The sequence below is a fragment of the Hippichthys cyanospilos genome, chromosome 7 (genome assembly GCF_059441005.1).
Source record: "Hippichthys cyanospilos isolate Australia breed blue-spotted pipefish chromosome 7, RoL_Hcya_1.0, whole genome shotgun sequence".
NCBI classification, from domain to species: domain Eukaryota; kingdom Metazoa; phylum Chordata; class Actinopteri; order Syngnathiformes; family Syngnathidae; genus Hippichthys; species Hippichthys cyanospilos.
In genome coordinates this window covers 24,017,978-24,044,033 of record NC_142375.1, presented here as the reverse complement: position 1 = coordinate 24,044,033, position 26,056 = coordinate 24,017,978, and the positions used below count along the sequence as shown (strand labels likewise).

Below are 26,056 nucleotides of genomic sequence, written 5' to 3'. Positions count from 1 at the left end.
CGTCACTTCCTGTCTCGGTCCGCCACATGCACACATCGCTCGGTCGCATTCGTTGTTAGTCAGCGCTCGGTTGTAGTACGCACAAACGCGCGTGCAAAACACACGCAGGGCGGGATTTCTATCATCGTGGGGACACCCCATTGTTAGGTTCAGGCGACCTAGAACTTATAATCGACAATAGACAGGAAGGGAGACAACGAGATTCTTTTTCTCGCGAGGAGAGCTTGTTCACATCCCTTGTTAGTCAACACTCGGTTGTCGTGCGCACAAAGACGCACGCGAGGAGGGATCTCTATCGTAGTGGGGACACCCCGTCGATAGCTTTAGACAACTACGTCAGTTCTTTTTCTTGCGAGGAGGGCGGACAGGAACCTGACCTTCTCAGATCTCCTTCCGGTCTGGTTACCGAGCCTTTTCGGTCCTCGTTTGTTCATTTGGGTTGGCCCAGGGCAGTGTTTCTCAACCGTATTTTACGAGGCCCCCCCTAGAAAAGAGAACCCCCCCCCCGTTGATGCACTGAAATAGATAAGATTATTATTGATGATACTTGTTTAAGTATACCTACACATGTATCCATTTTAACGTTAACAACAGATAAAGGCAATATAAATCAACTTTCAACAACTGTTCATTATTTTTATCGCGGTTATACGGGTAACGGCTTAGTCTAAAACGGAAAAAAAGAAGCAAGTGCACCACGGTGCCTGAAACTCAAAGAAAATGATGAAAATGATTACTTTATTGAGATTACATTCCACATGACCAAAACAAAGCCTTTTTCCTGAGATCCTCCACGCCCCCCCTGGCATCACCTCGCGCTCCCCCAGGGGGGCCCGCCCCACTATTTGAGAAGCACTGGCCCAAGGTATGAAAAGCTATTGGTGCCCTAATGGGTTGGGGGAGACATCTGGCAACAATGTCAACAATCAGTTTGTGATAGTGGGGAATGCAGTTTATGAGACCATACCTTAAATACCGTCTTTTTTTTAAGTCCCTTTTCTTCCCCTAAAGTCAGAATTCCGACTTTTAAGTGAGGATTCTGATCTTATGCAGATAAATTCTAAATTCCACCAACACCAAAAAAAAATACAGATGTTTTTTCTTTCTACAAGGTCAAAACGTTCCATCTGATTCTCTTTCTCTGCTGACAGAAATCTTAGCGAGATGCCGCCGTCCGTTTCGGAGCCGCCTCATCTTCCTTCCTTCCTGTTCTTCTATTTTTAGCGTCCGCTGGACGTCAACGCGGCGCCCGGTCTGTGTGTGTGTTTGTGTGTGTGTGTGTGTGTGTGTGTGTGTGTGCGCGCACTCGCCGCATCTGCATCGCAGGACACAATTAGCATCCTTAGCACGCTACGCTACATCCGCGCGGAAAAGCAATCAAACGCTGGCGCTTTGAGCAGCCGCGGCAATTTGATTCGAAAAATTCAAGCTGTCGGGTATTGTCGCAAGAAATCGTTCACCGGAAGCCTAGTAGAAATGGACCCTTGACGTCTATTGACGTCATTGGCAGTGAAGTCAAGTCAAAGAAGTTTTTTGACAATAATATGTATCCCCGCTAAGGTAGTCACATGAATATTGCCTTTGGGATATGAGTGAAGCAGTAAAATGGAGCTGATTTTCTCCATCTCACGGGGCGGCCATTTTGCCACTAGCTGGCCACGGAGAATGACATCACGGTTGTTTCGATCTTAGGTCATTATGACTGGGGGGGAGATTGATGCCGAATGAGCTCATTCAACCCAAAAGAATTCATTTTATGAGTACAGACATTCAATCCTTTATACTGTATTTTTGGACTATAAGCCACGCCGGGGAATAAGAAGCAACAAAAAATTAACATAAAATTAACTATAGTCATGTACAAGCCGCGCCGGGCTATAAGGCGCAGGTTGTAACGTTGGATGATTACGTAGAAAGATGGTAGGCGAAAGCAGCGCTAACATATTTTCAACATAACACGGACACGCTCGTATTGGTAGAATACCGCACCAACACAATGGTCACAATGACTTCCTTTTCAGAAGTTTGACTTTAAAGTCAGCATTGTGAAAGTGAGAATTCTGACTACAGTAAAATGTCCTGTTTTTTTTCTCAGAATTGCGACTTCAAAGTCACACTTTCGAGAGTAAGAATTCTGACTGCGTCGGCATTCTGAAGTGAAAATATTTCCAAGTTTTAGCGTTTGTTTAAAAAAAGAAAAACAGATTTTGGATGGGAGATCATGAGGTGTCGGTAATGAAGCGTGTGGCCGACGCGTGGGTGTGGAATCACGCCGGGAGGATGTGATTCATAATTCTGTTGTAATCCAGAGGAAGTGGTGTGACCGCGCGCGCGCGCGCGCGCGCGCGCGTCCGTGTTAGATTAGCAAAGAGCCGTCTGGTGGCGGACACGCTTGAGGATTGACCCACATCGGGGCGACTTCCTGTCTGGGCACCAATCACCACAACGGAGGCGCGTATTTTTTCACTTGAAACTCATTTATTAACATTTAACACCACAAAAGAAGCAGCTTTTACATGTTGAGGTATACGACGTCGTTTTCACATTCAACCGATACGCAGAGAGTCCCAAAAATAAAAAGACAAAAGATGCAGAACGGCATCTTCCTTTTCGTAGCACCATATCCTGTTGGTACGCAGCAGCCGTGCGCATGCACGCTTCCTCCGAGTCACCGCGCGTCCCGGCGGCTCCGCCGCGGGTTCTGTTCGGCCGGGCGGGGCGGGTGGCTCGTTCCTCCTCCGCGCGGGCGCCCTTCGCCCGGGGAGCTCGCTCGTTCCACTCGGACCGGACTGGGATATCGTTCCCGTCCATGTGGCCTTCAGGGCCGCTTTCAAAGCGTGGGGAAAAAAGTAGGCTCCGTGTCCCGTGGAGCCTCCGCGTCTCAGCAGGCGGGTATGACCCGGTTCAGGGAGAGCGAGGCGAGGGACTCGGCCGGGCCCATTCGGCAGCTCATCGGCGGCGGCGGCGGCGGCGGCGGGGCGGCGTGCCGCTCCTCCCCGGGCTCCAGCCTCGCCCGCTTACTCGGGAGGAAGTCCGGCGCCGCCGACGTTTTGCCCCGCCGCTTCCTGGAGCGCCGAGTCGGGTTCTGGTTCTCTTTGTCCTCCGCCGGCTCCCCCTCCTCCTCCTCCTCCTCCTCGGCCTCCCGGAGCGCACCTCCCCCCGCCGGCGGGCTCAACTCGGCGGGGGCCTCGTCCGGCCGGGACTCAGAGTCCCGCTCGGGCTCGGCCGGATCTTCCGGGGAGGTGTCCATGGACTCGGCCGGCGGCGCCGACGAGTGGTAGATGTCCCGGGCGGAGCGCATGACCAGGGAGAGGAGGAGGCTCCGGTGGAGTCTCAGGCCGCCTCGCTGGCTCCGGGACGCGTACAGCTTGCTTATGGACACGGCCAGAATCCGCCGGGCCTCCGCGTTCACCTCCATTGTTGTCTCCGGTATTGTTTCACTCATTGTTTCGTTTAACTTGTTTACTTCCGTGTTGGCTTTTTTTTTTTCACAAAACGAGAGGTCGACTTGGGTGGCGAAAAAAAAAAAAACAAGAACTCAAAAGCGGACTTTAAAAAGTTTCGGGCTCGGTTCGGGACTCTTTATTTTGTAGCGTGAGCTAGCTCACGTTCGCAACCGGGCGGAGATTTGAGACCGTGAGAGGCAGGCGGGCTTTTTATCTACTTTGTGACGTCACTTCGAATTCCTCAGCCAGTGACAAAACAGGCGCCGCCCACACCTGACACACACACACACACACACACACACACACACACAAACATGCGCGCCCGCGCACGCGAACGCGCGCGCCATTTGTTCTGTCTCGCATTTTTTCTCACCCTTCTCGTCTTTTAGTTTCCTTCCGCATTGTGCTAATCAAACGTTTAAATGACGGAAAGAAGTCGTCTCTTTTTTTTCTCACTGACGATAAAACGATGTTTAAAAAGAACTATTAAATCATTGAATCCAAGTCGTTCGAAGGAGTATTTGAGTTCACGGGACATTTTGTGAGGACGGAGAAAGAGTTTCGGCGAATGATGTCACGTGTTTATCTTCTGAGAATTTGCGTGTGGGTGAGGAAGTGAGAAAAGGGAGAAAAAAATGCAGCGTCTCAAATTTCACTGGAGTTTCAGCCGCGCTCGCGAATGACTCACTACGTCACTCCCCTGCCATATATGGGCAATCCGGTTGTAAAGTCCCGAGGTAGTTTTGGAGGGAGGAGGGGGGGAAATACGCGCAGTGGAAAAGCCGTGACGTCACCCCTTCCCCCATTACTCCGCTCGTTTCCTCCTCCCTCGCCAGCTGTGGTGACGTAACTACATCTCCTTATATGGGGAGACGGCTGGTGTAAACAAGGTTATGCAGGTTACCAGGGTTACCAGGCAGCGGGTCAAAAGGCGTGTCACGTCATGAGGCCTTCACGATCAGTCGGAAATGATCAATTTATTAACCGCGCTTGTTTTGAACGCGTGTTTATCCGGAGGGGGACAGAATTCTCACGCTTTATACAGTGCAAATACTTGTATGAAAAAACAAAAACACAAGTAGTGATTTTGTGAAGGTAAAAGTGATAAAAATAGCTCCTTGAATACTTAACCCTTACACATTGTTCTATGTACTGTTTTATGAAAATATCCTTTTTTTTATAATTGCGGATACCACAACATATTTAAAGCCTGTCCCACTTTTTATGTTTTTATTACTTAATTTTGATGGAAAAACAAATGTAATTGAGTTGAACCTCGAAAGATTTCCGTAGACACATTCATGGTGTGTACTTTAAAAATCCCATTCATACAATTTGTTTCACGTGTACAAGAAAAAGAAAAAAAAGAATATTTTATTTTATGTGTATATTTTATATATTTAATTTTTCTGTAATTGAGGAAACATCATTTTTTAGAATTAAAATAAAAACAATCACATAGATTTGTACTGACGCTGACAATATGTCTTTTGTGCCAACTCTGTGATGTCACCTAAGCGCAACGGGCAATGTCTTGCTTTCCATGCTGCATTTTGGTATGCGTGCCATCTAGCCACACAGCTGCAAAAATAGACACGCTAATACACGCCGCCGCAACACATGTTGCATAAACTCACTCGCGGCACTCCGCGTCACTTAGGGGCCTCGCTATTTTGTACTTTTATGGTGTAATTGTAGACCCAAATGACAAAATTAGGGTGAAATAAATTTGCCATATATTTTCTGGCAAAATGCATCAGAAACTACCGTCATGATCTCACTTCCCCCTTCTGGGACCTAGCCTATCCATTTGTGTCCAATTTTGTCCATTCTGTCTAATTTGAGGCTAGTTAGAGGCCAGGATGTCCCTCTACTTAGTACACTAGAACTTACTAGGGTAACTCCAATGAGTCCAAAGGTAAAGACCAAAAACCTTTGTCCATCCAGTGGACACAGTGAATAGGACGATCCATAACAGTGATCATTTCCATGTATTCCATTACGTGGCTTTTTCTTTTTTTCATTCCATTGCATGCTGTCATTATTTTGTTTTACTTTGTCAGTGAGTTTTTTTTTGGCACTTATTGCCATGGTAATCATGTTTATGATCGCCTTGCTTACTGTACTTTTTATCACTAGCAAGTTTTTTTGTTGACATAACGCATCTGCCAGCACGCTTCCTGCTTTTGAACGGCGATAAAAGCTCGTTAGCCTCCCAGAAAACGAGTCGCCATGACCTCGCTCGGAGTCGGCGCCCGGCCGGTCACTATGGTGACGCCGTGTGTGTGTGTGTGCGTGTGCGCTGTTGCACTGCCTCCGCCCAAGGCCAAATGGTTGGCAAGGAATGTTTGCGCGCGTGTCCTTGGCTGCATCATAACATATAAGTTCACAGAGTGCCACGGTTTTCATGGCGAATTTTCCATAGTTATTGCACCAGATGATTTGTATTGATGTCAAGTGTGAACAGCTGCCCCAGTTGCTGCATTGTGCGCTTCCTGTTTTGCCCGTGTGCCTTTGATTTGTTTTTGTGTTTTGCGTTTTGTGTGTAAAGCAGCTTAGAGAGCAACAAGGGTAATCTGCATGCTGCTTTTTCTCACCGGAAAGTAGGTCATCCATACAAGGAGCGCTTGGAGACACCGGGAGCTAAAGGGTCGCCCGATCTATTTATAAAATGCTCCGTGTTACGTCCTAGCTTCTGACTCATTTTTTTCTCGCTTTTGCTTTGTCCTCAAATTTCCTCCGGTGGCACAAAAAGTAAGAAGGAAAAACCAAGGTGGCCCAATTGCTGTCTGGCTTGTAGCGACAAGAAGGTTTGCGGGGCTGGGAATGATTCAGCGTTCACACCTCCGGTTGTCACGGATAAAAACACACACTTTGTGAAAATATTTTGACATGTCTTTTTGGGCGCTCAATTAATTTGGTGCAGAGGGTTCTCACTATGTTATAGGGATGTTTTGATTGTCCCTTTTACCGGTTGCTTTTTGTCGTTAAAATCTTTATCTCAAATTGTTTTCCTTCGTTTATGTAATTATGTGAGGAAACTTCTAAATTATCCACACTGTTATTTTTAATGGCTGTTGCAATATTTTTGTATTTTTCCCATGTTTTTTTTTTTTTTGCCATGCTGTCATTTTTGCTATCTTCAATTAGTTATCCACACTTTTTTTCCCAACCGTGGTTGGTAGGTGTGTTTTTTGTTAATTTTCCAGTGTTATTGTTATTATTTTGGTGTGTACTTCCCAGTGGCATTACTTTTGCAGATTTTTGTCATTTTTATTTTTTCTTATCTGTCTGTCTGTCACTACAAATGTAGTCTAATAAGAGTGGGAGCAGCGAGGTGACGAAGGGGCCTGTGAATTGTCACAGGACCGGATGGGAGGGGAGGTGGGGGAGGAAACAGGATGAGGACAGGAAGGAAGGAAAGGAGGGTGGGAGGAAGGGAGGGGAGGGAAGGAAGGGAGGGAAGGGAAGGGAAGGGAAGGGAAGGGAAGGGAAGGGAAGGGAAGGGAAGGGAAGGGAAGGGAAGGCAAGGGTGGTACTGGACGCATGGCCGGGGCCACAAATGGGTGGGCCTGTGTGTGCGTGCCTGTTTCTCCGCCTGCAGGAATGAAGTGGAGACAACATGCGGTTTGGTTGTCAAGCGGTGGCCATAGCGAATCTTTGTGCATATTGACGGCAGATTCAACTTTGCCAAACGTTACTCAAAATAACAAAAACGAAAAAAAGTGAAATATTTGGGATGAAATCGCTACATTAATAATTGACGCATCAAAGGATGCGTGAAATGGATATTAAAAATAATGTCGAATGTGCTCAATGCATCTTAAACGTAAATGCCCCACCGCGTCCACTGCGCGTGCGCGGAGACGTGACGCACACGGAAGTAGCATCATGTCGCTGGAGGACCCGTTTTTCGTCGTGAAAGGGTGAGAAAACTTCTTCAAACGACGCTCAAAGCTCAGCAAAGACACTCGGCGAGAAATCGCTCGACTTGTTTGTAACTCGCGTCACCGCTGAGCGAGTAGCGAACAAAATTTAGCCAAGCACAGATGGCTAAAGGCTTGGCGGCGCCTGACTCGCCTCGATTGCTATCTTCCCAGAGATTGTCTGTCTTGCTTTGGACAAACAGTCACTTCCGCGCCGCGTGTTTGCTTTTGTTTTCGCGCTGTGTCATTTGTGGACCTTTTGGAATTGTTTTCTTTTTCTCGCTCTCTCTCTCGAGTGCGCCGCTACGAGAAGTTGCGAAAGAAGTCGATAGCTTATGTCATTGTTTGGCTTTCCATGAAAGATGTGTCGGTGCTTGATGAGTTCAGAAATAAGTGTGACGTCACGTTGGAATAACATGATTGCGCGCGCGCGTGTAGGGAGGTGCAGAAGGCCACGGCGCGTGCGCGTAGCCTTTTTGACAGGTGGGAGGAGCTTCTGCAGGATGGAACTCAGGTAAGATTAGCATGTTTTTAGCATAGATGCTAAATACACGCAAAAGTGTGTAGAATCTGTACTAACATTACATGTGAATATATGAGATACTTTTTTTAAAGTACAGTATTCACCCTTTGGACTTTTGAAGTTGTATTAAGATGATGACAAACGTTGTTACTTTTCCAGGTGAGCCGCGATGAGCTGGACTGGAGCACCAACGAGCTGCGCAACTGTCTTCGGGCCATCGACTGGGACCTGGAGGACCTCAGCGAGACCATCAGTATCCTCACATGTCCTGTTTGCAAAACACACACCGGTTTTGTGCTCTTCCAAGAATGAGTCAGCCCCTAAAGCTTGTGTCAACAACAAGAGTCATTCTCAGCAGAGAGTGGGGAAAAAAGGAGGCTAGTCATTTGGGAGAAACTACTCAGATCACAAGGGAAAATAGCTCAGTATTTAAGAGAAAATAGTTTGTTTTGTGAGGAGAATTTTAAAAGACAATAAAACAGTAACTTTGCAAAAATACCTCAAGGAACGCACAAGGGAGAAAAAAAGCGTTGTCATTCTTAAATTGTTTACATTTTAAGTGAAAAGGTGGGAAAAAAAGTTTTTAGTTTTCCCTATTGATTTTCCAAAGAGTACAACTAGATTAAAAAAAATCCAACACGAACAATATTGAAATAATATTTTAAAAAAGACACATTTTACACATTTTGCGACAGCCGGTTGACTTCCTGATGGTGCGGCGCAGGTATCGTGGAGTCCAACCCGGGAAAGTTCCGCCTGGGCGAAGAGGAACTTCAGGAGAGGCGGGACTTTGTGGAGAGGACCCGGAAGTCTGTGCAGGTGGAGTAAAGGCGCAAACGTGACCCTCGCCAATTCCAAGTCTCATTTGCACCTTCGTCCGCAGGAAATGAAGGATCGTTTGTCCAGTCCGTCGGCTGCGGCTCAGGCGGAAAAAAAAAACAAGCGGGTCGGTCTCATCGCCGGAACCCGGCGCAGGCGCCGAATTCTTGATTATCAGCCTTTATTTCTCGTACGTTTGCCCGTTGGAGGCCTCGCTGACTTGGTCGGGGTCGGACCGCTCCGCCCGCCCGGACGCCCGCCTGGTCTCCGCCAATTCACGCTACGTTCAAGAGCAGCAGGAACAACAGCAGGTAACGCGGGCGTATGCAGATATTTACAAATGTACGTTTATATATACATCCACATTATGCTCGAAAGGAAATGGAGCCGCTTGCGTCGGGAGGCGTGCCGTGACTGCGTTAAAATAATAATCGATCAATAAAAATATTCAAGTATTAAAATGAGATCGTAGTTTCTTCAAATGATGTGGTTTAAATGTCTAGGTTTTTTGTTTGTTTTTTGGAGGGGGGCATTTTGTAGGATCCGATTGTAATATGCCCAGAATACTGTGGTGATTTGAGAAGAAATACAAGTAAGATGTGGCAGTGTTCAAAAAGACAACATGTTGGCTGGTGTCACCTTTTCTTTTGATTTTTTGATTACGAATGATGACGACATGCCTCGGGTGGGGGAAATCCCCCACTTTGTTTGTCTTTTTACCCCCAGCGCGGCTGCAGTCTTTTTCATCACTCAACTAATCTTACGTTACATAAGCATATTTGTGTTTTGTTTTTTTCAAGTTTTGAGCCTATTTGTGTCAATGTTGCTTCAGTGTCATTTTGGAGCATAAAGTTGATGCTCATTCAATCCCCGAGATCTGCCTGACTCAAATCTTGACTCGATTCAATTCATAAAAATATTAAATAGATAAAAATAGTCCGAGTTATGTATTAAAATGAAATATGAATTTTTTTAAATTCTTGGTTGAACGGTCTTGAGTGTTTTTGTTTTGTTTTTTTGGCGTTTGAGTGGTTGTTTTGAAAAACAATGGTAATATTAGCAGTAAAAAAACATTCCTCTTTTTACAAGAATCCTGTTGTCATTTCGTAAGAACTACAAGTATGACAATGCATGATAATGGCATTTGAAACAAAGACTGTTGTGGCTGGTGCCACAACAGTCTTTGTTTTGTTTCTTTAGAATGATGACATCATGCCTCAGGTATCCAAAATGGACATTTTTAGCGCGTGGAAATCCTCCTCCACTTTGTCTTTTTTGTTAGCACCATTGCAGTCTTTTTCAACACTCAACCAACCTCACATTACATGAGCATATCTGTCTTTTTTTAAATTTTTTAAATAGCTTCTTTTGACAAGTGCCGAACCTTTTTGCGGGTGTTTTCGTGCAGCTGATTATGCAGGAACAGGACGATCATCTGGAGCTCGTTTCCGGAAGCATCCGAGTCCTCAAAGACATGTCGGGACGTATCGGTGACGAACTGGACGAGCAGGCCGTGTGAGTCCAAATATACTCTCCCTTTACTTTTTTCGGATTTCCGTTTAAGCTTTCAAACTCACGAGGCTGAATGCTAAAAACGTTTTTTTTTTCCATAATGCTACAGGGTATTGAGTTGATTTGTGTTCATACGATTAGAAAAACATTTAACATAATCATGAACTAATTGTTTTTTTGTTTTTGTTTTTTACTTGAATCATTCAATACCAAAGACGTATTTTTACGTTGTTGTTTTTTTTCGTCCAGACGTTCAATCCCATGTACTTATGGTTAATTATTTACTTATGTTTTGATTTCCTTTAGCGCAGCTCCATTTAGTGGCTGCATAATGCAACCCCAGCCACTACTGTAGCTTCTATTCTATGCACCTCGTGCGCCCTATGTATGAAAACCTTTCAAATAAGCCATTCATTGAAGGTGCGCCTTTTAGTGCGGAAAATATGCAACTGACCGTAATAATGCGGGCGGTGGGCCGCGATGGGCCCCCGGGCCGTAGTTTGGTCACCTCTGACCTATGCGCTGTTGTTTTTTTCTTCATCTGTGTGTACAATGTCATTTTCTATTGGTGTCACTTTTCCTCCCAGCATGTTAGGGGACTTTGCGGAGGAGATGGACCAGACGTCGTCACGTATGGATTCAGTCCTCAAAAAGCTGGAGAAGGTTTCTCACATGACCAGCAGTACGTAATACGCACATACACAGTGAAGGGCGGGCGCGCGCACATTTTCAGCACTTTGCGCGTCACTTTGCTGCAGGTCGGCGTCAGTGGTGCGCCATCGCCGTCCTAGTGGCCATCATGATCGTGGTCCTCATCCTCTTCTTCGCCCTCTGACACCGGTGACCCCCGAACTCTTGGTGGCGCCCACAAACCACGTAGGACCGGCCTGTTTTGTTTTTTTTTCTTTTTTCTAATCCCAGGATCGGAAGAGAAAAGCTCAGCCGGCTGGCCATGTCCGGCGGGGATGGAACACAATCAGGAATCCAGCACGGCGCGCTACAACAGGAAGTACGAGTCAGAAATGAAAGCTGGCACTTATTTCTGTGTGTGTGAATAAGGGTATTATTTTTAAAACCATTGTTATAATAGAACAAATAACATTTTTCACATAAAGATGAACTCATTCCGTGCCAGCTATTTTCGGACCCTGCTTTGCCCTACCACATAAAAGACAACAAATGGACCTACATATGTCAAATGTCTGAACTCTAAAAAAAAAAAAAAACATGAAAATATGTGCCTGGCATTGAATGTGTTAGGAAAAAGTCAGAATGTTATGACTAAACAAACTGTCGGGATTTTTCAAGGAGCAAGTGGTACGAAGATAAAACGGAACTTTTTGTTTTAATATCATTTTCAGGCAACAAGTCATAAGCAGAATTCTTCTGGAGAAAAATTGTCATCAGAAAAGTTATCCTTTTATGAACAAAATATATTTTTTTAAAGGTCATACATTTGAAAGATTTGATCATTTCATGTAAACTAACAAATTATAAAGACTAAACCTCATTTTTACTGCTGAAAATTGGAAAAAATTCACTTTGTTTAAAATTGCTTTTAGAAAAAAACCTCAGATTTTCAATTCAAAAACTTGGAATTCTTTAAAAAAAAAGTCAAATGAAAATTATGTAACTCAAAGTTGTAATATAAAATGCAAAAGTGTTTTTTTAAGATAGTCGTGAAAAAAATATCTTTTAGTAAGGGATAAAAAGGACATTTCTAGAAAAAAAAAACAAGATATGATTGGAAGAATAATTTTGAATATGAGAAGTATATTAACTAAAAAATCATGCCTAAAAGTAGATGCAAAGTTGGAAATAAAATCTGACCTTGGTTTGCAATCAATTGAAATAACTGATATTATTTGAAAAGTCAAAGTCAAAATGTTTCTGAAAAACATTGTTCCCAAAAAATCCATAAAATCTACTCACATCAACAACATCAAAATATTACAATAGTCGTACAGTATTTTGAAGAAAGGTTTTTTTCTTATTTCGCAGAAAAACCTGTAATTTAAAAAAGATGATTTTTATTTTAGTGACGGTAACAAAGGAAGTTCATGAGAAAGGACAACAGTTTATATGAAAACACAAAGTGTTATGTCATTGACCGTGATGCTTTTGTCGGTTGAAAAGGAGTGAAAAAGTGTACACGGACAAGATTTTTTGTCTCTTTTTTTTGCCTTAAATCTATTTTTCTACATTTGCTACGTTGCTGCGTCGCCGTGACAACGGCGGCTGCCGTCAAGTGACGTCACAAAAAGGGCGCGCCGTCTTGGCTCTTGTTGCCGGGCAAAATGTCCAAATGTAAAGCTCAGCGCTCCCCCTGCTGGGGACCCGCGATACTGCCATTTTCAGTGTGAATTCATAGTTTGGCGAGAAAACATTTCAGTCCTTTATGTTGAAGGTCAGCAGTCATTTTTATGCATCAAGCGGCGAAACTCTATTTTATCTTTTTGTATTATAAATGACTTGATGCTGTTTTGACTATTTCTAGTGTTTTAAATGTTAAAAATTAAAAACAATGTGAGCAACGTCGCGTTTCTGGAGTTTGATTTTATTACTTTATTTTTAGAGCAAAGCCAGGCTTGAAACTTTACTTTTGGGATGTCTCCACTTTTTCTTCCGAGGGTCCTATTCAGAAAAAATAGAACATTTTTAATGATCCCAAAAATGATTTTTAATGATCCCAAAACGTGAAAAATTTCAGACCGCTAACAAAGCTTTTGATTCCCATTTTCTCCCCTTAAAAACGGCAAAAATATTCCTGGGGGATTTTGACCTCGGTTCTAATTTTGTTTTTTTTCAAAGTTGCACAATTTTTAAAGATTCCAGGAAACCTTGTTACAAAAATGTACTTTTAAACATGTATTTAAATGCAAAAGTAGGAAAAACTACATTCAACATTTAACTTTCAATTGGGTTGACTTGACCCGAAACATCGCATTGGGTTAAACACTGTAAAAATCAAGTAAGTAATTAGATATTCTCCATATCATGTCGTAATTTATTTTAAAAGTCACTCTGTCAAGGCTCTCTGTGAAAAAAAATATAAAAAAAAAAATTCCACACTTCTACCATCAAACTTTCATTATTTTTCTTTTTTTAGATAGCATTGCGGGCCATATCAAAAGGTAAATTTATTATATGCCGCAGGTTGCTAAAATGTTGACGTTGGGCCACGAATGTCCCCCGGGCCGTAGTTTGGAAACCTCCGATAACCCACTTTCAAGCATATTTTCTTTTTTGTTTTTCATTTGAAACCTTACTCAATTTGACTTTGCTCTATGTAGCAGCCAGGTCTTTCAGAACCATTTTTTTCCATTTGCATCATGTAGCAAAATATCAACGCACATATTAAAAAAAAAAAAAAAACAAAATGCTCAAAAAGGTCTGCTGTCCTTCTCGGCGTCCCGCTCGGCACCGTTTCGTTGACTTCCTGGTTTGTGTCCTTTGGGGCTTTGTGGCCGCGCCTCCTATCGGTTACCACGGAGGCGACATGGGCTGCGGGTTCTGAAGGTACGACATGACCACGGCCGAGATGGACAACCTGCGCGGCGTAAAAAACAGGACAAATTCATTTCAACAATGGAGGGACACGTGAGGTCATTTCGTCAAATCCAATGTACAATTCGGTTGCCGGTGAGTGGCGCGACATAGCATCTGCTGCTATTGTAGCACATTATTAGTATTTGTTAACGCTTAATTGATAAAAAAAATGTCAAAACTGTTCTTTGCCCCAATACTAACTGCAACTATTCGGGGAGTGCACGCTCTGCTGGAAATATGTGGTACCGCACCCCAAAAGACTACAATGGTACTGGAATTTACAAAACTCGTGCCAGAAGTAATTATGAATCTTTCAAAAGTAGAGCCGCTTTTTACATGTAAACAGCCTAATCCAAAATCCTTTTTTTTTATGTATAATGTATGCTGTCGGCCACAGAAAAATTGCCGATGGGCCACAAATGGCCCCGGGCTGCAGGTTGGATACCCCTAGACTACACTCAGACCCAACATGGACATGTTGATTTTCAGGGCCCCTTGAACACGCCGGATGTGCTTCTGTGTCTCTATGACCCGCATTTCGTACGCCAAAATGTCAATTGATTCATTTTGGGTGGGCGGGGCCAAACATTTGGCTCCACCCGCATGATTAGCCACGCCCCAAACCGCGCTCTCACCCAGGAGTGTGTATGCACTTACATGAAGCTGCTCATCATCTGTTTGGTGTCCTCTGAGCTTCTGGAGTTGGCGAAGCTGATGAAGGAGCAGTAGACTGCGATCCAGGCGCACCACTTCAGCTTCGAGATCCGAATAAGAACAGCGTTCCATCGGTTAGTGAGAAGTTAGTGATGTAGCCAGGATTGGTTCCCGTTGGTTGTGCTGTTAACCGGCATTGTGCGCGCGCGCGCGCGCGTGCGTGTGTCACCTTGAGCATGAGCCCACACATGCTGAAGATCATGCCCAATAAATTCATGTAGTCCGGGGTGGGGTCCTCCAAAGTGGGATTGGTCTCCGTGGTGGGGGGCTTGTACCTGCGACGGGAATTAAACGGTGTGCACATTTTGTTCCATTGCATTTCCAAATGCTGTCAGCTGACGGCTATAATCGCTTTTGGTTGAGCTCTTTTAGCCGCAGATTGCATTTCAGCTAGCAGGCTGCCGGCGACAGCCTCCGAAAACATCAAGAAACTCACCGTAATATCTTGTTTTGTCTCCTGGGATCCGCCATGTTGTTAGAAGACATACTGACGAGAAAAGTGCGATTTCGGTGAGTTGTTTCAGGAAGTTTGACGGCGATCGAAACGAAGTCGATCGTACACGACCAGGTGGACTTGAATGGGGGGGGGGGGGGGGGATTTCCTCTGTCTTCCAAAGTAAAAGCGCATATTGTTAACAGAGTCGACATTTCAAAGGGAATAAAGGTTTGGATCTCTTAATTTGAAAAAAACAAAACATCTATTCCGTTAAGCAACGCGCACCACCGGTAGTGACGTCGCAATACTTCCTCTAATTGCGGAAGCTGCAAATTAAAAACGAACCGTGGTGCTTACCATGTAGGAATTGGTTAATATACCAATGCCAATTTTTTTTTTCAAAATAGCGATATATAATCTCGTTTCGCGTAGTTTTTTTGTTGTTACAAACCGTCGCCTCCAGTCGCTGTTGCGCCGACTTTCAGTTTGTGACCGAAGCCCCAGTTTACCTTGTGAGTAAGCTCCGTTGCATCTTGTTTGCTCTGGTAAACATTTCTATCCTTAAAAGAATTTCTACCAGATTTTCAAAGATTAACACTACAACCATTTGGCAACTCTGAAGCCTTTATTTGTAAGTACAGTATTTAAGAGGTTAAATTGCATCGTAAAATTGTGACATTCACTTTTTCCCAAACAAATGCATCCAATTTCGACTTTGTAGTTCCCAACCCTAAAAATGTGCCCTCTGTTTTCACCATGTTCTTAAGTTTACAGTGCAATTTGGCTTTTTTTTTTTTTTTGCTTGGTTATCCTCCCAGCAGGTGGAATGCACCATGGCCTTTCCTCTCCCCAAACCTGAGACCCCCCAACTTCCTCAACATCTTCTCCGCACCATCAACTGTCAACAAGGAGCCGTCAGAGCGGTTCGCTTCAACGGTGATGATGAAATCCGTACTTATTCCCCGTATTACACATCGTGCGTGTTTTTTTTTTGAATTTGTACTTTTTGTTGTTTGCGTCAGTGGATGGCCAGTACCTCCTTTCCTGCGGCGGCGACAAGACTCTGAAGCTGTGGAGCGGCAGCCGAGGAACACTGCTCAAGACCTACAGCGGGCACGGATACGAGGTGCTGGATGCCGACGGGTGAGGACGACAAAATTCTTGTGCCAAAAAGTCAATGAAAAAATGGCTTTCAGGAATTAAGGTACCAAACTCATTTTAAACATTACGTCTGCCAGATCAGGTCATCTAACTCATTTAGCTTGTGTCTATCGTTATTTTGATCAATTATTTAACATGTGGCATCGATACATTTACAATCACAGCTCACCGGTTTTCGGTTTTTGGTCAGGTGACATTCGCAAACTTAGCCGTGATTGGTTGTGCGCTTAGCCCACGGTTTATCGGACGTCGTTTCCAGTAAACAAGAGGAAAATATGTTGCGATGCTATTGACTGTACGTGAAAAATGATTCAGCCATGCAAAAAAATAATTGCGGACAAAAATATGAACTTTTTACTACCGGGAATTACTTAATCATTTTAGTATCCTCTTGAACTTGGTAAGATGGAGGTGAACAAGCTAAGAAAACATTCCCCTTAAGCCGGCAAACATTTAGAAATAAAAACCCGCGATCGTTAGCCGGCATGCCTTCGGAAAATGCATGTTAGCCAGTGAGCATGCTGAGAAATATTTATTGTTGGCCAGCGAGCATGAAAAATAGATATATCTTAGCCAAGTGGACTCTTAAAAAATAATCAGTAAAGAAACCTTGAAGAGCTTTCATTTTTCCTGCCTTATGGCAGCCCCATATGGACGACGGCGGGCGGGCGGGCGGGCGGGAATGTTTCGCATGAAGGAAGACTACATTTCCCGTTTCCAGCATTTGGACTGAATTTTCAGAAGAGTTATGGAAATATTCAAATGAAGGTTAAAAGATGTGTTAGCGTCAAGATAATAAATATAAACAAGTATTATTGGTAAACATGCTCGCCACCGAACATTCTGCCTGTACGAGTTCTAGAAAATACATGCGAGCAAATAAACATGCGTTTGGCCACACAAATAAATGTTGGCATGCAAATCAACAAGCCGGAGAACATTGCACGAAACATCATTTCTTGAATAAAGAATTGTAATGGTGAATACGTTTTCTTCTCGCAGGTCGTTTGACAACAGCAACATTTGCTCGTGCAGTTCCGACAAGACGGTGATCCTGTGGGACGTGGCCACGGGTCAGGTGGCCCGCAAACTTCGAGGACACGCCGCGGTGCGTCCGCGTCTCCCTTCCCCCTCCCCCCGTCTTCTCTCGGCCACCTTTGACGTTTGCCGTCCCGCTCGCTTCACGTAGAAAGTCAACTGCGTGCAGTTCAACGAGGAGGCCAGCGTCATCCTGTCAGGTTGGTCCATCGAGAAAAAGCGTCCCGCGGCGTTGGAGGACCGTCGGCCGATCGGAGCGCGGGCTCTCGTTCAGGCTCCTTGGACGGGACGGCGCGCTGCTGGGACACCAGGTCCCGCAAGAACGAGGCCATCCAAATCCTGAATGAGGCTCGAGACAGCGTCAGTAGCCTGAAGGTGTCCAAACACGAGCTGCTCACCGGGTCGGTCCCCTCGTATGGTTGGCTTTATTAACCCCTGGCTGTCCGGGGAGTTTTCACTAGCCCGACGTTATTATCGCCCGACTTGGGCTCGCGACCCCCGTCAATTACAAACCCTAACCCTAACCCGGCCACCGGGGGAGACTTTTCACTATTAAATACAAACAGGTATGTTACTGTTACGTTGGTGCGCTATTCTTACAATCCGGGTGCGTCTGTTATGTTGAAAATACGTTAATGCTGTTCTTATGTCTAAACGCGGAGGCGTGTACAGTCTGTGTTGTTGCTAATATTATTATATAGGAGAAAAAAACCTTCCTCTACCATTTTTCTGGGTTTTTCAATATGTGGTTCCAACCTGCAGTTATAATTTGGCGCGGTCTGGTCTTATGCAAGGCAAAAGATACATTTTCCGTCAAATTTTGGCTTTGGTTTGTCTTACGGTCCAAAAAAAAAAACAGTATATATTGTATAACGCTTAGTTTTCCTGTATTTTTATGACATTGCTATTACGATGATTGTATCCAGGTCTGTGGATGGACGAGTGAGACGTTACGACCTGCGGATGGGAGAGCTTCATGTGGACTTTCTCAACAGTGAGACATTTTTGTTGTTTTGGTTTCGTGCTGGTGTCCTCTATTTTTTTTTTCTTTTTCTCCAGGTCCCATCACATGCGTATGCTTCAGCCAGGATGGCCAGTGCACACTCAGCTCCAGCCTGGACTCCACAGTCAGACTACTGGACAAGAAGACGGGAGAAATGCTGGGCGAGTGAGTGGCGGCCACCTTCGAAACGGTCACGAAGGACCGCGGCGGCCGTCTCCAGTTGTGTGCTTTGCGCGCCAGGTACACGGGACACAAGATGAAAGGATACAAGCTGGAATGCTGCCTGTCCCTCAAAGACACTCACGTACTAAGCTGCTCCGAGGACGGACACGTCTACTTCTGGGACCTAGTGGAGGTCAGTAAGGAAACCATAACCGAGAGAAACTCGTTTTAAAGCTTAGCGATTGTGGAGACTCTTGACTCTCATTTTTGCTATTGTAGGGTAAAATAAGACAGACTTTTTTCATTTTGTGAAAGACAACCTCAAAAATTGGGTTGCCTTTTTTTTTTTCTTGCATAAAACAACCCAGAAAGCTGGTTCAAAAAGACCCTCAAAACAGACCCAAATATTGTTATTAACGATGAGTTATTTGGGGGAAAAAAGGGTCATTTTGAACCAGACAACCTCCAAAATTGGGTGGATTCATATAAAACAACCCAGGAAACATACAGCAATAAACAACAAACGGGCTTAAGTATTTGTAATGTGCGCCATTACTAAGCAGGCAAAAGAAAATGGCAACACGGGAAAGAAAAACGCACATTAGCCAAAACAGCACATAAATGAACGAAAAAGGCGAACCAGTGAACATAGCCCGTAAACATGCTTAAAAGAACATACTTGTCATTTCTTTTGCAACAATTTCTATTTTGGTCTTTTGTTTGTGTGTGTCAGGGTTGCTTGTCGTTGAAGCTTCCCGTAGGCAAAGCCGTGGTCCAGTCTTTGTCCTTCCACCCCACGCAGCCGCGTCTCCTAAGCGCCAGCGAGGGCCGCGTGCAAGTGTGGGCGGCGGAGCCGGAAGATCCCCACGGGACCGACGACGCCGACAGCGCTGCGGGAACGTGATTTACCGCTTCTGGACATTTACAGTACTTTTTGGAACGTACCATCATCTACGTTGAGTTCTGATGGCATGTCCCAATAAAGTTATTTTTGCACAAAAAAATGATCATTTTTTTTACAAGGCATCACTAAAAATTGGGTTGACTTTTGCATTCGACAACCCATAAAGTTGGGTCAAATTGACCCAAATATTATGTCTGTCCCTTTTTGGTCCATACTTGGGATACTCTTGACCCAATAAAGTAATCGATTACATTAAGACGTAGTTACCTAAGGTAGTTGATTACCGGGGAAGTGAATTCATTTGGAATCAACCTTATAGAGCCACATTTAGCCGAAAATGGAACAAATTAGTACCTGGAGTATGGACTTTTTTTTGAAACATCAGGATTGAATGAGTGATTTTGTAGAAAAACGGTGCACCAACCATTTATGCTTTGTCATAACTTTAATATGAACATTTCGTCTTTGGGAAAAAAAAGACAATCCGACATGAAAATGAAATATCTGTCGTCTTAGTAGATGTCTTTTTAATAAAGGGCCGGTCTACAAAGCGAGCGGCGGCGCCGACAGTTCCCGGGGGGCTTCCCCGAGCAAGGCCGCGTCTCGCAGGATGTGGACCAGCTCCGCGGGGCCGGGGGGCCCCCGGGGCCCGGCCCGCTTCCTTTTGGCCACCTCGTCGCTGCAACCGCTCAGGCGCGACGCCAGCGACCTCTTGGGCCGCGCCATCCTCTTCCGCCGGGGGTCGTGCACCACGCCGTGGCGCCGGAGGCTCTGCTTCATGGCGAAGGTCCGACCGCAACCCGGGTGCTCGCAGGCGAAGGGTCGCAGCTGGTCGTGGAAGGAGCGCAGGTGGCTCTGCAGGTTGAAGGTGGTGGTGAAGGAGCGCGGGCACTGGTCCCGCGGGCAGCGGTACACCACCCGCGTGTCGGCGTGCACCCGCCGGTGCTGCTCCAGGAACCAGGCGTCCTTGAAGGTCTTGCCGCAGTCCCCGCACGAATGGCTGATCCGGTGGCGCTCCTTGCGGTGCGTCACGTACTCGGTCCAGGTGGAGCCCGTGAAGTCGCAGCCCGACTGTTTGCACGGGTAGCCTTGGTGCACCTTGGACACGGACGGTAAGAATAATGTCAGTGATTTCAAAACCTTAAGGTAATTGATTACTTTTAGTATCTCGCTACCAAAAACGCAGTCCTGGTATTGCGGCTCCCCTCACCTTGAGGTGTCGCTTGAGGCGGCTGGGGAAGTTGAAGCGCATGCCGCAGCCGTCGTGCGTGCACTCGTAGGCGGGCAAGTGCGTGTGGCGCTCGCTCTCGTGAGCCTTGAGCTGCCGGTGCTTCTTGAAGGCGGCTCCGCATCCGCTCGCCGTGCACGCGTACCTCTTGCTCTCCGGCGAATCGGCGTGCGCGCGGCTAATGTGCCGCGCGCGGGTGGCCTTGGTTTTGAAAGCTCCCGCGCAACCTTCCGCCGTGCACGGGAAGGGACGCTGATCGCTGTGGGTGAGCTGGTGGCGGGCCAGGTGGTAAGGGGTGCAGAAGGACTTGGCGCAGCCGTCCTGCGGGCACGCGTGCGGCCTGACGCCGGTGTGCGAACACAGGTGCGCGTCCAGTTTCCACTGCTTGTTGTAGGCCGCCGTGCACGGCGGGAAGGAGCAGATGTAGCGCTTGTGCGGCGCCGCGGATCCCTCCATCTTAAATCGGCCGCGATCGAACCTCGGAACGCGGCGCGCTTTTTACCGACGGCCGCAGCCTCTGTGGCGGCTGTCCCACGTTGTCCAGACGGACGCCATTTTTCCCCCCACAGTCCTCTGTTGTGCGACGTCACTTCCGCAAATCGTCACCCGTCAGAAATGTTTTGTCAATATAGAGGTAATGGAAATGAATAAAGTCCCAACTTTTCTTGGCCATTCGGTAAACCAATGCTCTTTGATAGGTTCATTAAAAAAACAACAACATTCTTTTGCTTCCGCTCGTCTAGTCAAGACATGAATCGATTTACGGCCGCTACACTTTTGGATTTTTTTACGGTCTTGATATAATAAAAAAAATCTACATATTAAAAATATTGTCCAAATCTCGCCCATGCACAACTGCTAGAATGTCACCATTTATTAAAAACGCACGAATTGAAACTTTTGGAGATGTACAAAGTTGCGACAATACACACCAATTTACGGCTGTATTGTGATGTAAATACTTGAACATGTTAATAGCGAATACTTGAATGTCGTCTGTCATCATTTTTACTAGATAACCAATAATTTCTCACATTGTATCCCGTCGTGTCAGTTTGTTTTCAACAGCGCAAGAACCTTACCGTTTGAGGACGCTCACATTTGCGACAATACACAATTTTACGGCAGATACGCGTCTGCTCCAAACGTTCGCATTTGTAAACGTTTTGCGTTTCCTTCCGTTAAATCGAACGCACTCTTACTATGTAAAATTTTCTTCAAGCCTTGGCTTTTTATTGGGATACCTTTTGTGGCGAACTAGCTAAAGCGACTTAGCACCCTAGTTAACTTATCGAGTAAACGTTTGTCGTCGCCCTCCTGTGTGTTTACATCAACATTTGTAAGTATTTGAGCCTTCTTTTTAAGGCTAAACCTTATTGTTAGACATCAACGTCTTATATAAATCCATGTGTGGGTCGATAATCTGATCGTGTTTGGGTGACTATCACGCAAAGACGTCAGCGTGTTAGTTCCTCGTCTTTTTGACGTTTAATTTGTGTTGCATCGTAATTAAGTAGCATAATCACCATGCACTTCACAATTATTCAACGCAAGTATCTAATGTTGTCTTTATGAGCAATCCCCAAATAGATATAAAACAAACACTCAATTCTCACCTAATAATATCTTGAAACTGTGATCTACAAGTTTTAATTTTGACTTTGTAGTCCTGAAAGGCGCACCCCAGAGATCCTTTCTAGGCACACTTTCGGCTCACATTGCACACATGTTTTTGTTGTCTTTCCAAACATCGATTGACCTAGCGACACTTGGAGAGGTCTTGTCGCCAAAATGGTGAGATAGTCGTCACGCTACATTTAAGCAGGTTTTTTTTTCCGACACAACAAACCCATTTATGTTGTCTTGCAGGGAGAACGAAAAGGAACAAACAAGTACTACCCGCCGGACTTCGATCCGGCCAAGGTTTGTACGATGACGGCGCCGTCCCAAATGTATTTATTGTCTGTCGGTTCATTTGTTTCTTTCTCATCTCCAGCATGGCTCTCTCAATGGCTACCACAAAACACACGCCCTGCGGGAGCGGGCAAGAAAGCTGTCCCAGGGCATCCTCATCATCAGGTTTGTGCACAAACAAAGGAAATTGCTGCAATAAGAAATGATTATTTTCATGAAGTTACCTCACATTGCGATTGACAAAGCAATTTTGTTTTAAACGCAAATCCATTTGGGTAATATCTGTGGCTCTGAAAGCCTTCATTTGATTAAATAACAGCACACGCTCATCCATTTCAGATGGCTGGAATCAGGGGAAAAAGATCAAGGGCTAGAAAAGTGAATAGATATTTGCCCAAAATGGCTCAAACTCGGGCCGGGTGCAAAAAAAAAAAAAAAATGCCATCGCGACATCGCAAATTGTTATTGTTTTGTGCGCAGGTTTGAAATGCCGTACAACATTTGGTGCGACGGCTGCAAGAACCACATCGGCATGGGTGCGTATTATACGCGCTTCCGTGTCCCGCGCCCTCCATTGGCGCTTGCCCCGTCGTCACGATTGATTGTCACGCAGGCGTCCGCTACAACGCGGAGAAGAAGAAAGTGGGCAACTACTTCACCACGCCCATCTACAGGTGAGGACAAACGAGAAGTGCGACGTGGCTCCTAACTCCACTCGTGATTGAAATCCATCGTTTGGACAGGTTCCGGATGAAATGCCACCTGTGCGTCAACTATATCGAGATGCAGACGGACCCGGCCGCCTGCGACTACGTCATCGTCAGCGGCGCCAGCAGGAAGGAGGAGCGATGGGACATGGGCGAAAACGAGCAGATACTCACGACCGGTACTCGAGTGGAACTTTTTCAGATTCAAGAGGTTTTTTTTTGTCGTATGCGTAGTCTCGCTACACGGAAATTCTTACTGCGTTCACTTCCCTGAGTAGATTTACATTCCACACAATAGAGCAAAAATAAAGTAGGTAACAAAAAACTGAAATATATCTTAAATCACATATTAGAAATCAGGTGAGAAACTCAAGGCCGTTTCACATCGGTAAATAATATCCAGTATTAGGGTGAGCAAAACAGGGGCTTTGGTTATGCAAACACGCAGGAAACATTCCCCCCTGGTGGTAGGACGACAAAGTGCTTGATTTGACACCTACGTAGCCGGCTTGTTAAATATGAATATCGCAGAAGATCAGCCCAATTAATCGTGGCAGCCAATATTGTGATCGCCATTAAAATTTGATAAATTGTGCAGCCCCCGGACGTAGAACGTAAGGAAGACATGTTGGACAGTAAAAGAAGAAGAAGACAATGAGCTAGGAGGACAGATAAGTCATAAGAAAGAAAGGAAGAAATAAAATCCAGGGAAGGAATTAGAAGGACGGCGAGCAAAAAAAAGGGACACAAATAAAGGCGGTGTGAACACGAAGGCGGCGGCCATGTGTGTGTGTGTGCTCCCAGAACACGAAGAGAAGGAGAAGCTGGAGACGGACGCCATGTTCAAGCTGGACCATGGCGGGAAGGACAAGGAGAAGCTGGCCAAGGCCCTGCCTTCACTCATGGAGCTGCAGGACCACCAGGCCGGATGGAAAGACGACTTCCAGCTCAACAGCGCCCTCCGCAGGAAGTTCAGAGTATGTCCCTCTTCTACATCCCATACAGACCCCCCCAAAAGTCTCCAAACGTCCGATGGCCTGAGCTGTCCTTTTGCGCTTTGGCGCGGCAGATGGAGAAGAAGGTGATGGCGGAGAAGGAGGAGAAGGACGAGGCGGTGAGGGCCAGGACCAACCTGAGCATCCCGCTGCTGCCCGAACGCGAGCAGGACAAGAAGCTGGCGGCGCTGCTCAGCTTGCAGACGCCGTACTGTAAGTTGCCTAAATTACACCATTTCAGCCTTTCCGTCTTCAGGGTTAGGGTTGTGGAGCATAGCAAAAATCCTGACTAAACTGCCTGTGAGAAAAAGTTGACCAAGTCGGGTCACTTGACTGGAACCGTGTTTGTGCCATCGACCTTTCTTGGAGACTTACGCAGGGAGAGCGGGTACAAAAAATGGTCACCGTCTTGTAAAATTCCAACTGTTTCCTTAATTGTCATTTATCTACTTCGCCGTGTGAATTACTTATCAATGATCAAAACATTGAATGTAATCATGTTTTTTCCTTACTTAAGTTTCATTTGAGTTCAAAAAGAAAAAAAGAACCTCCGTTCGTTGGATTGGGAAAAGACGAAATGCGTTTTCAACTCAAATGACAAAAAGAAAAAAGTGGAAGGAGGGGCCGCAGGAGATACCAAGGTCTTTCTTTTTCCAAAACCCGCAGCTTACGAGGACAAGCAACGCAGCAAACGGCAGGAGATCTCGTCGCGCTCGTGGTTCGGCCCCGCACCGGGGGGCGCCGTCTCCCCCGCCGCCTCCGGGGGGCCGCTGCACAAACTGGGCCTGCGGGGCAAAGGGGCGGCCGCGGCCAAAGCCCCGGGCCCCCCGCCCGCGACCCTGATCCGCAGGAAGTCGGACCCCCCGGGGTCGGGGTCGGCGGAAGCGGGCCGCGGGACTTTGGGCTCCCTGGTCCCCAGTTACAGCGACTCGGACTCGGATCACGGCCACTGACGGCAAGTCCCGCCCGCCCCGCCCCTTATTTATTGAGTGCTTTTGGCCAGGCTGCGGGAATTCCCCCTTCTTCGCTCGCCCTTCAGCGCAAACTGGACGTCCTCCTAACTTTTGCTCCTGTTGATTTGTCCTTTTTTTTTTCTCAAACTCCCAAAGAACATTTTTCGCGTTTGAAAAAAAATTGACATTGAGCAATGTGGTGTATCCAATGGACTCTTCGCCGCGTTGCTGTGGAAATAAATGGCAGAAAATATATATATATATATATATATATATATATATAGATATATATATATATATATAGATATATAGATAGATAGATACATGTGTATATATATGTACACTAATAATATGTAAAAAAAAAAAAAAAAAAGACAAAGCAAACCAAGTGTAAGATAAGTAAAGAAAAAATCGAGTTGTTAACTCACTATGAGAGTTTGCAAATTTTCATAGTCATTTTCTTCATCAGGGTTGGAATTTTAGTTATTACATGTATGAATCTGAGAAAATGTTCATTCCTGCATGAGAAAATGCTAAAGTGTGTGGCGAACGGTTTTACCCTCTTTGAAGCTTATAATAAATGAAAAAAAAACTGCAGATTGACATGTGACATATGTTTCAAACAGTGTACTAAAAAAACTATACATCATCATCAATGCATCATTTCCAGCATGTGCAAAAGCCGAGTCCCAGTTGAGCAATTTTGCTGTGGACTTTCTGCTCTTATGTCACACACTGTTTGTATTTCCAAAGCGATATTTGTCTAAAGCGTCATTCACTCACGTTTTCGGTCCCATTTCCAAATATTCCAACAGAGTCAAAAAAAACGCCTCACTTTCATGCTCAGCTTTGTCGTGCCCTCAAATCTGCCACCTTAAGCTAACGTTTGTTGCAAATCTCGCCTCTCAAATCAATGCCCCCCCCCCCCCCCAAATTGCTTCCATCTTAAAATAAATGAGCACCTTCCCCAAATGTTCTTTTTAAATGCTTCAACTTTACGCACGTTTTTTTCCAAATAAACCATCTGAAATTGCACGTGACAAGTGAACGCCTCCCCCCCGTACAA

At 45.5% G+C, this 26,056-nt stretch overlaps 6 protein-coding genes across 10 annotated transcripts; 3 read left to right on the top strand and 3 right to left on the bottom strand.

Moving 5' to 3' along the window:
* Window positions 1–2,458: 2,458 nt before the first annotated feature.
* Window positions 2,459–3,642, bottom strand: ier2b (immediate early response 2b). The gene has a single exon (XM_088420602.1). The coding sequence runs from the start codon at window positions 3,443–3,445 to the stop codon at window positions 2,882–2,884; it is 564 nt and encodes a 187-aa protein (XP_088276728.1). The 5' UTR covers window positions 3,446–3,642; the 3' UTR covers window positions 2,459–2,881.
* Window positions 3,643–7,079: 3,437 nt separating this feature from the next.
* stx10 (syntaxin 10) lies at window positions 7,080–12,760 on the top strand. The gene is made up of 9 exons (XM_088418752.1): window positions 7,080–7,372; window positions 7,811–7,886; window positions 8,055–8,148; window positions 8,620–8,714; window positions 8,779–8,841; window positions 8,924–9,025; window positions 10,123–10,229; window positions 10,814–10,908; window positions 10,985–12,760. The coding sequence occupies exons 1-9, from the start codon at window positions 7,254–7,256 to the stop codon at window positions 11,059–11,061; spliced, it is 828 nt and encodes a 275-aa protein (XP_088274878.1). The 5' UTR covers window positions 7,080–7,253; the 3' UTR covers window positions 11,062–12,760.
* wdr83os (WD repeat domain 83 opposite strand) lies at window positions 12,189–15,066 on the bottom strand. The gene is made up of 4 exons (XM_088418753.1): window positions 14,926–15,066; window positions 14,659–14,764; window positions 14,433–14,530; window positions 12,189–13,776 (listed from the first exon to the last, which is right to left on the bottom strand). The coding sequence occupies exons 1-4, from the start codon at window positions 14,973–14,975 to the stop codon at window positions 13,710–13,712; spliced, it is 321 nt and encodes a 106-aa protein (XP_088274879.1). The 5' UTR covers window positions 14,976–15,066; the 3' UTR covers window positions 12,189–13,709.
* wdr83 (WD repeat domain containing 83) lies at window positions 14,414–19,432 on the top strand. Of its 4 annotated transcripts, none has more exons than XM_088418747.1 (10): window positions 14,414–14,563; window positions 15,744–15,861; window positions 15,948–16,068; window positions 17,089–17,194; window positions 17,276–17,324; window positions 17,399–17,499; window positions 18,051–18,118; window positions 18,184–18,292; window positions 18,368–18,482; window positions 19,023–19,432. In XM_088418747.1, the coding sequence occupies exons 2-10, from the start codon at window positions 15,759–15,761 to the stop codon at window positions 19,247–19,249; spliced, it is 999 nt and encodes a 332-aa protein (XP_088274873.1). In that variant the 5' UTR covers window positions 14,414–14,563; window positions 15,744–15,758; the 3' UTR covers window positions 19,250–19,432. The 4 variants fall into 4 exon arrangements, with proteins under 4 accessions (XP_088274873.1, XP_088274872.1, XP_088274874.1 ...); XM_088418746.1 differs by lacking the exon at window positions 14,414–14,563 and adding an exon at window positions 15,239–15,437 and having other exon boundaries at window positions 15,747–15,861; window positions 19,023–19,431; XM_088418748.1 differs by lacking the exon at window positions 14,414–14,563 and adding an exon at window positions 15,239–15,437 and having other exon boundaries at window positions 17,399–17,525; window positions 19,023–19,424.
* Window positions 19,433–19,619: 187 nt separating this feature from the next.
* On the bottom strand, window positions 19,620–21,671 carry LOC148421724 (transcription factor IIIA-like). The gene is made up of 2 exons (XM_088418745.1): window positions 20,404–21,671; window positions 19,620–20,291 (listed from the first exon to the last, which is right to left on the bottom strand). Exons 1-2 carry the CDS (start codon window positions 20,875–20,877, stop codon window positions 19,737–19,739), a joined length of 1,029 nt encoding a protein of 342 aa, XP_088274871.1. The 5' UTR covers window positions 20,878–21,671; the 3' UTR covers window positions 19,620–19,736.
* On the top strand, window positions 21,364–25,587 carry yju2b (YJU2 splicing factor homolog B). 2 transcript variants are annotated; one of them, XM_088418751.1, is made up of 10 exons: window positions 21,364–21,760; window positions 22,185–22,215; window positions 22,291–22,344; window positions 22,418–22,500; window positions 22,816–22,871; window positions 22,949–23,009; window positions 23,079–23,221; window positions 23,847–24,019; window positions 24,112–24,250; window positions 24,704–25,587. In XM_088418751.1, exons 2-10 carry the CDS (start codon window positions 22,213–22,215, stop codon window positions 24,988–24,990), a joined length of 999 nt encoding a protein of 332 aa, XP_088274877.1. In that variant the 5' UTR covers window positions 21,364–21,760; window positions 22,185–22,212; the 3' UTR covers window positions 24,991–25,587. The 2 variants fall into 2 exon arrangements, with proteins under 2 accessions (XP_088274877.1, XP_088274876.1); XM_088418750.1 differs by having other exon boundaries at window positions 21,364–22,215.
* Window positions 25,588–26,056: the final 469 nt, after the last annotated feature.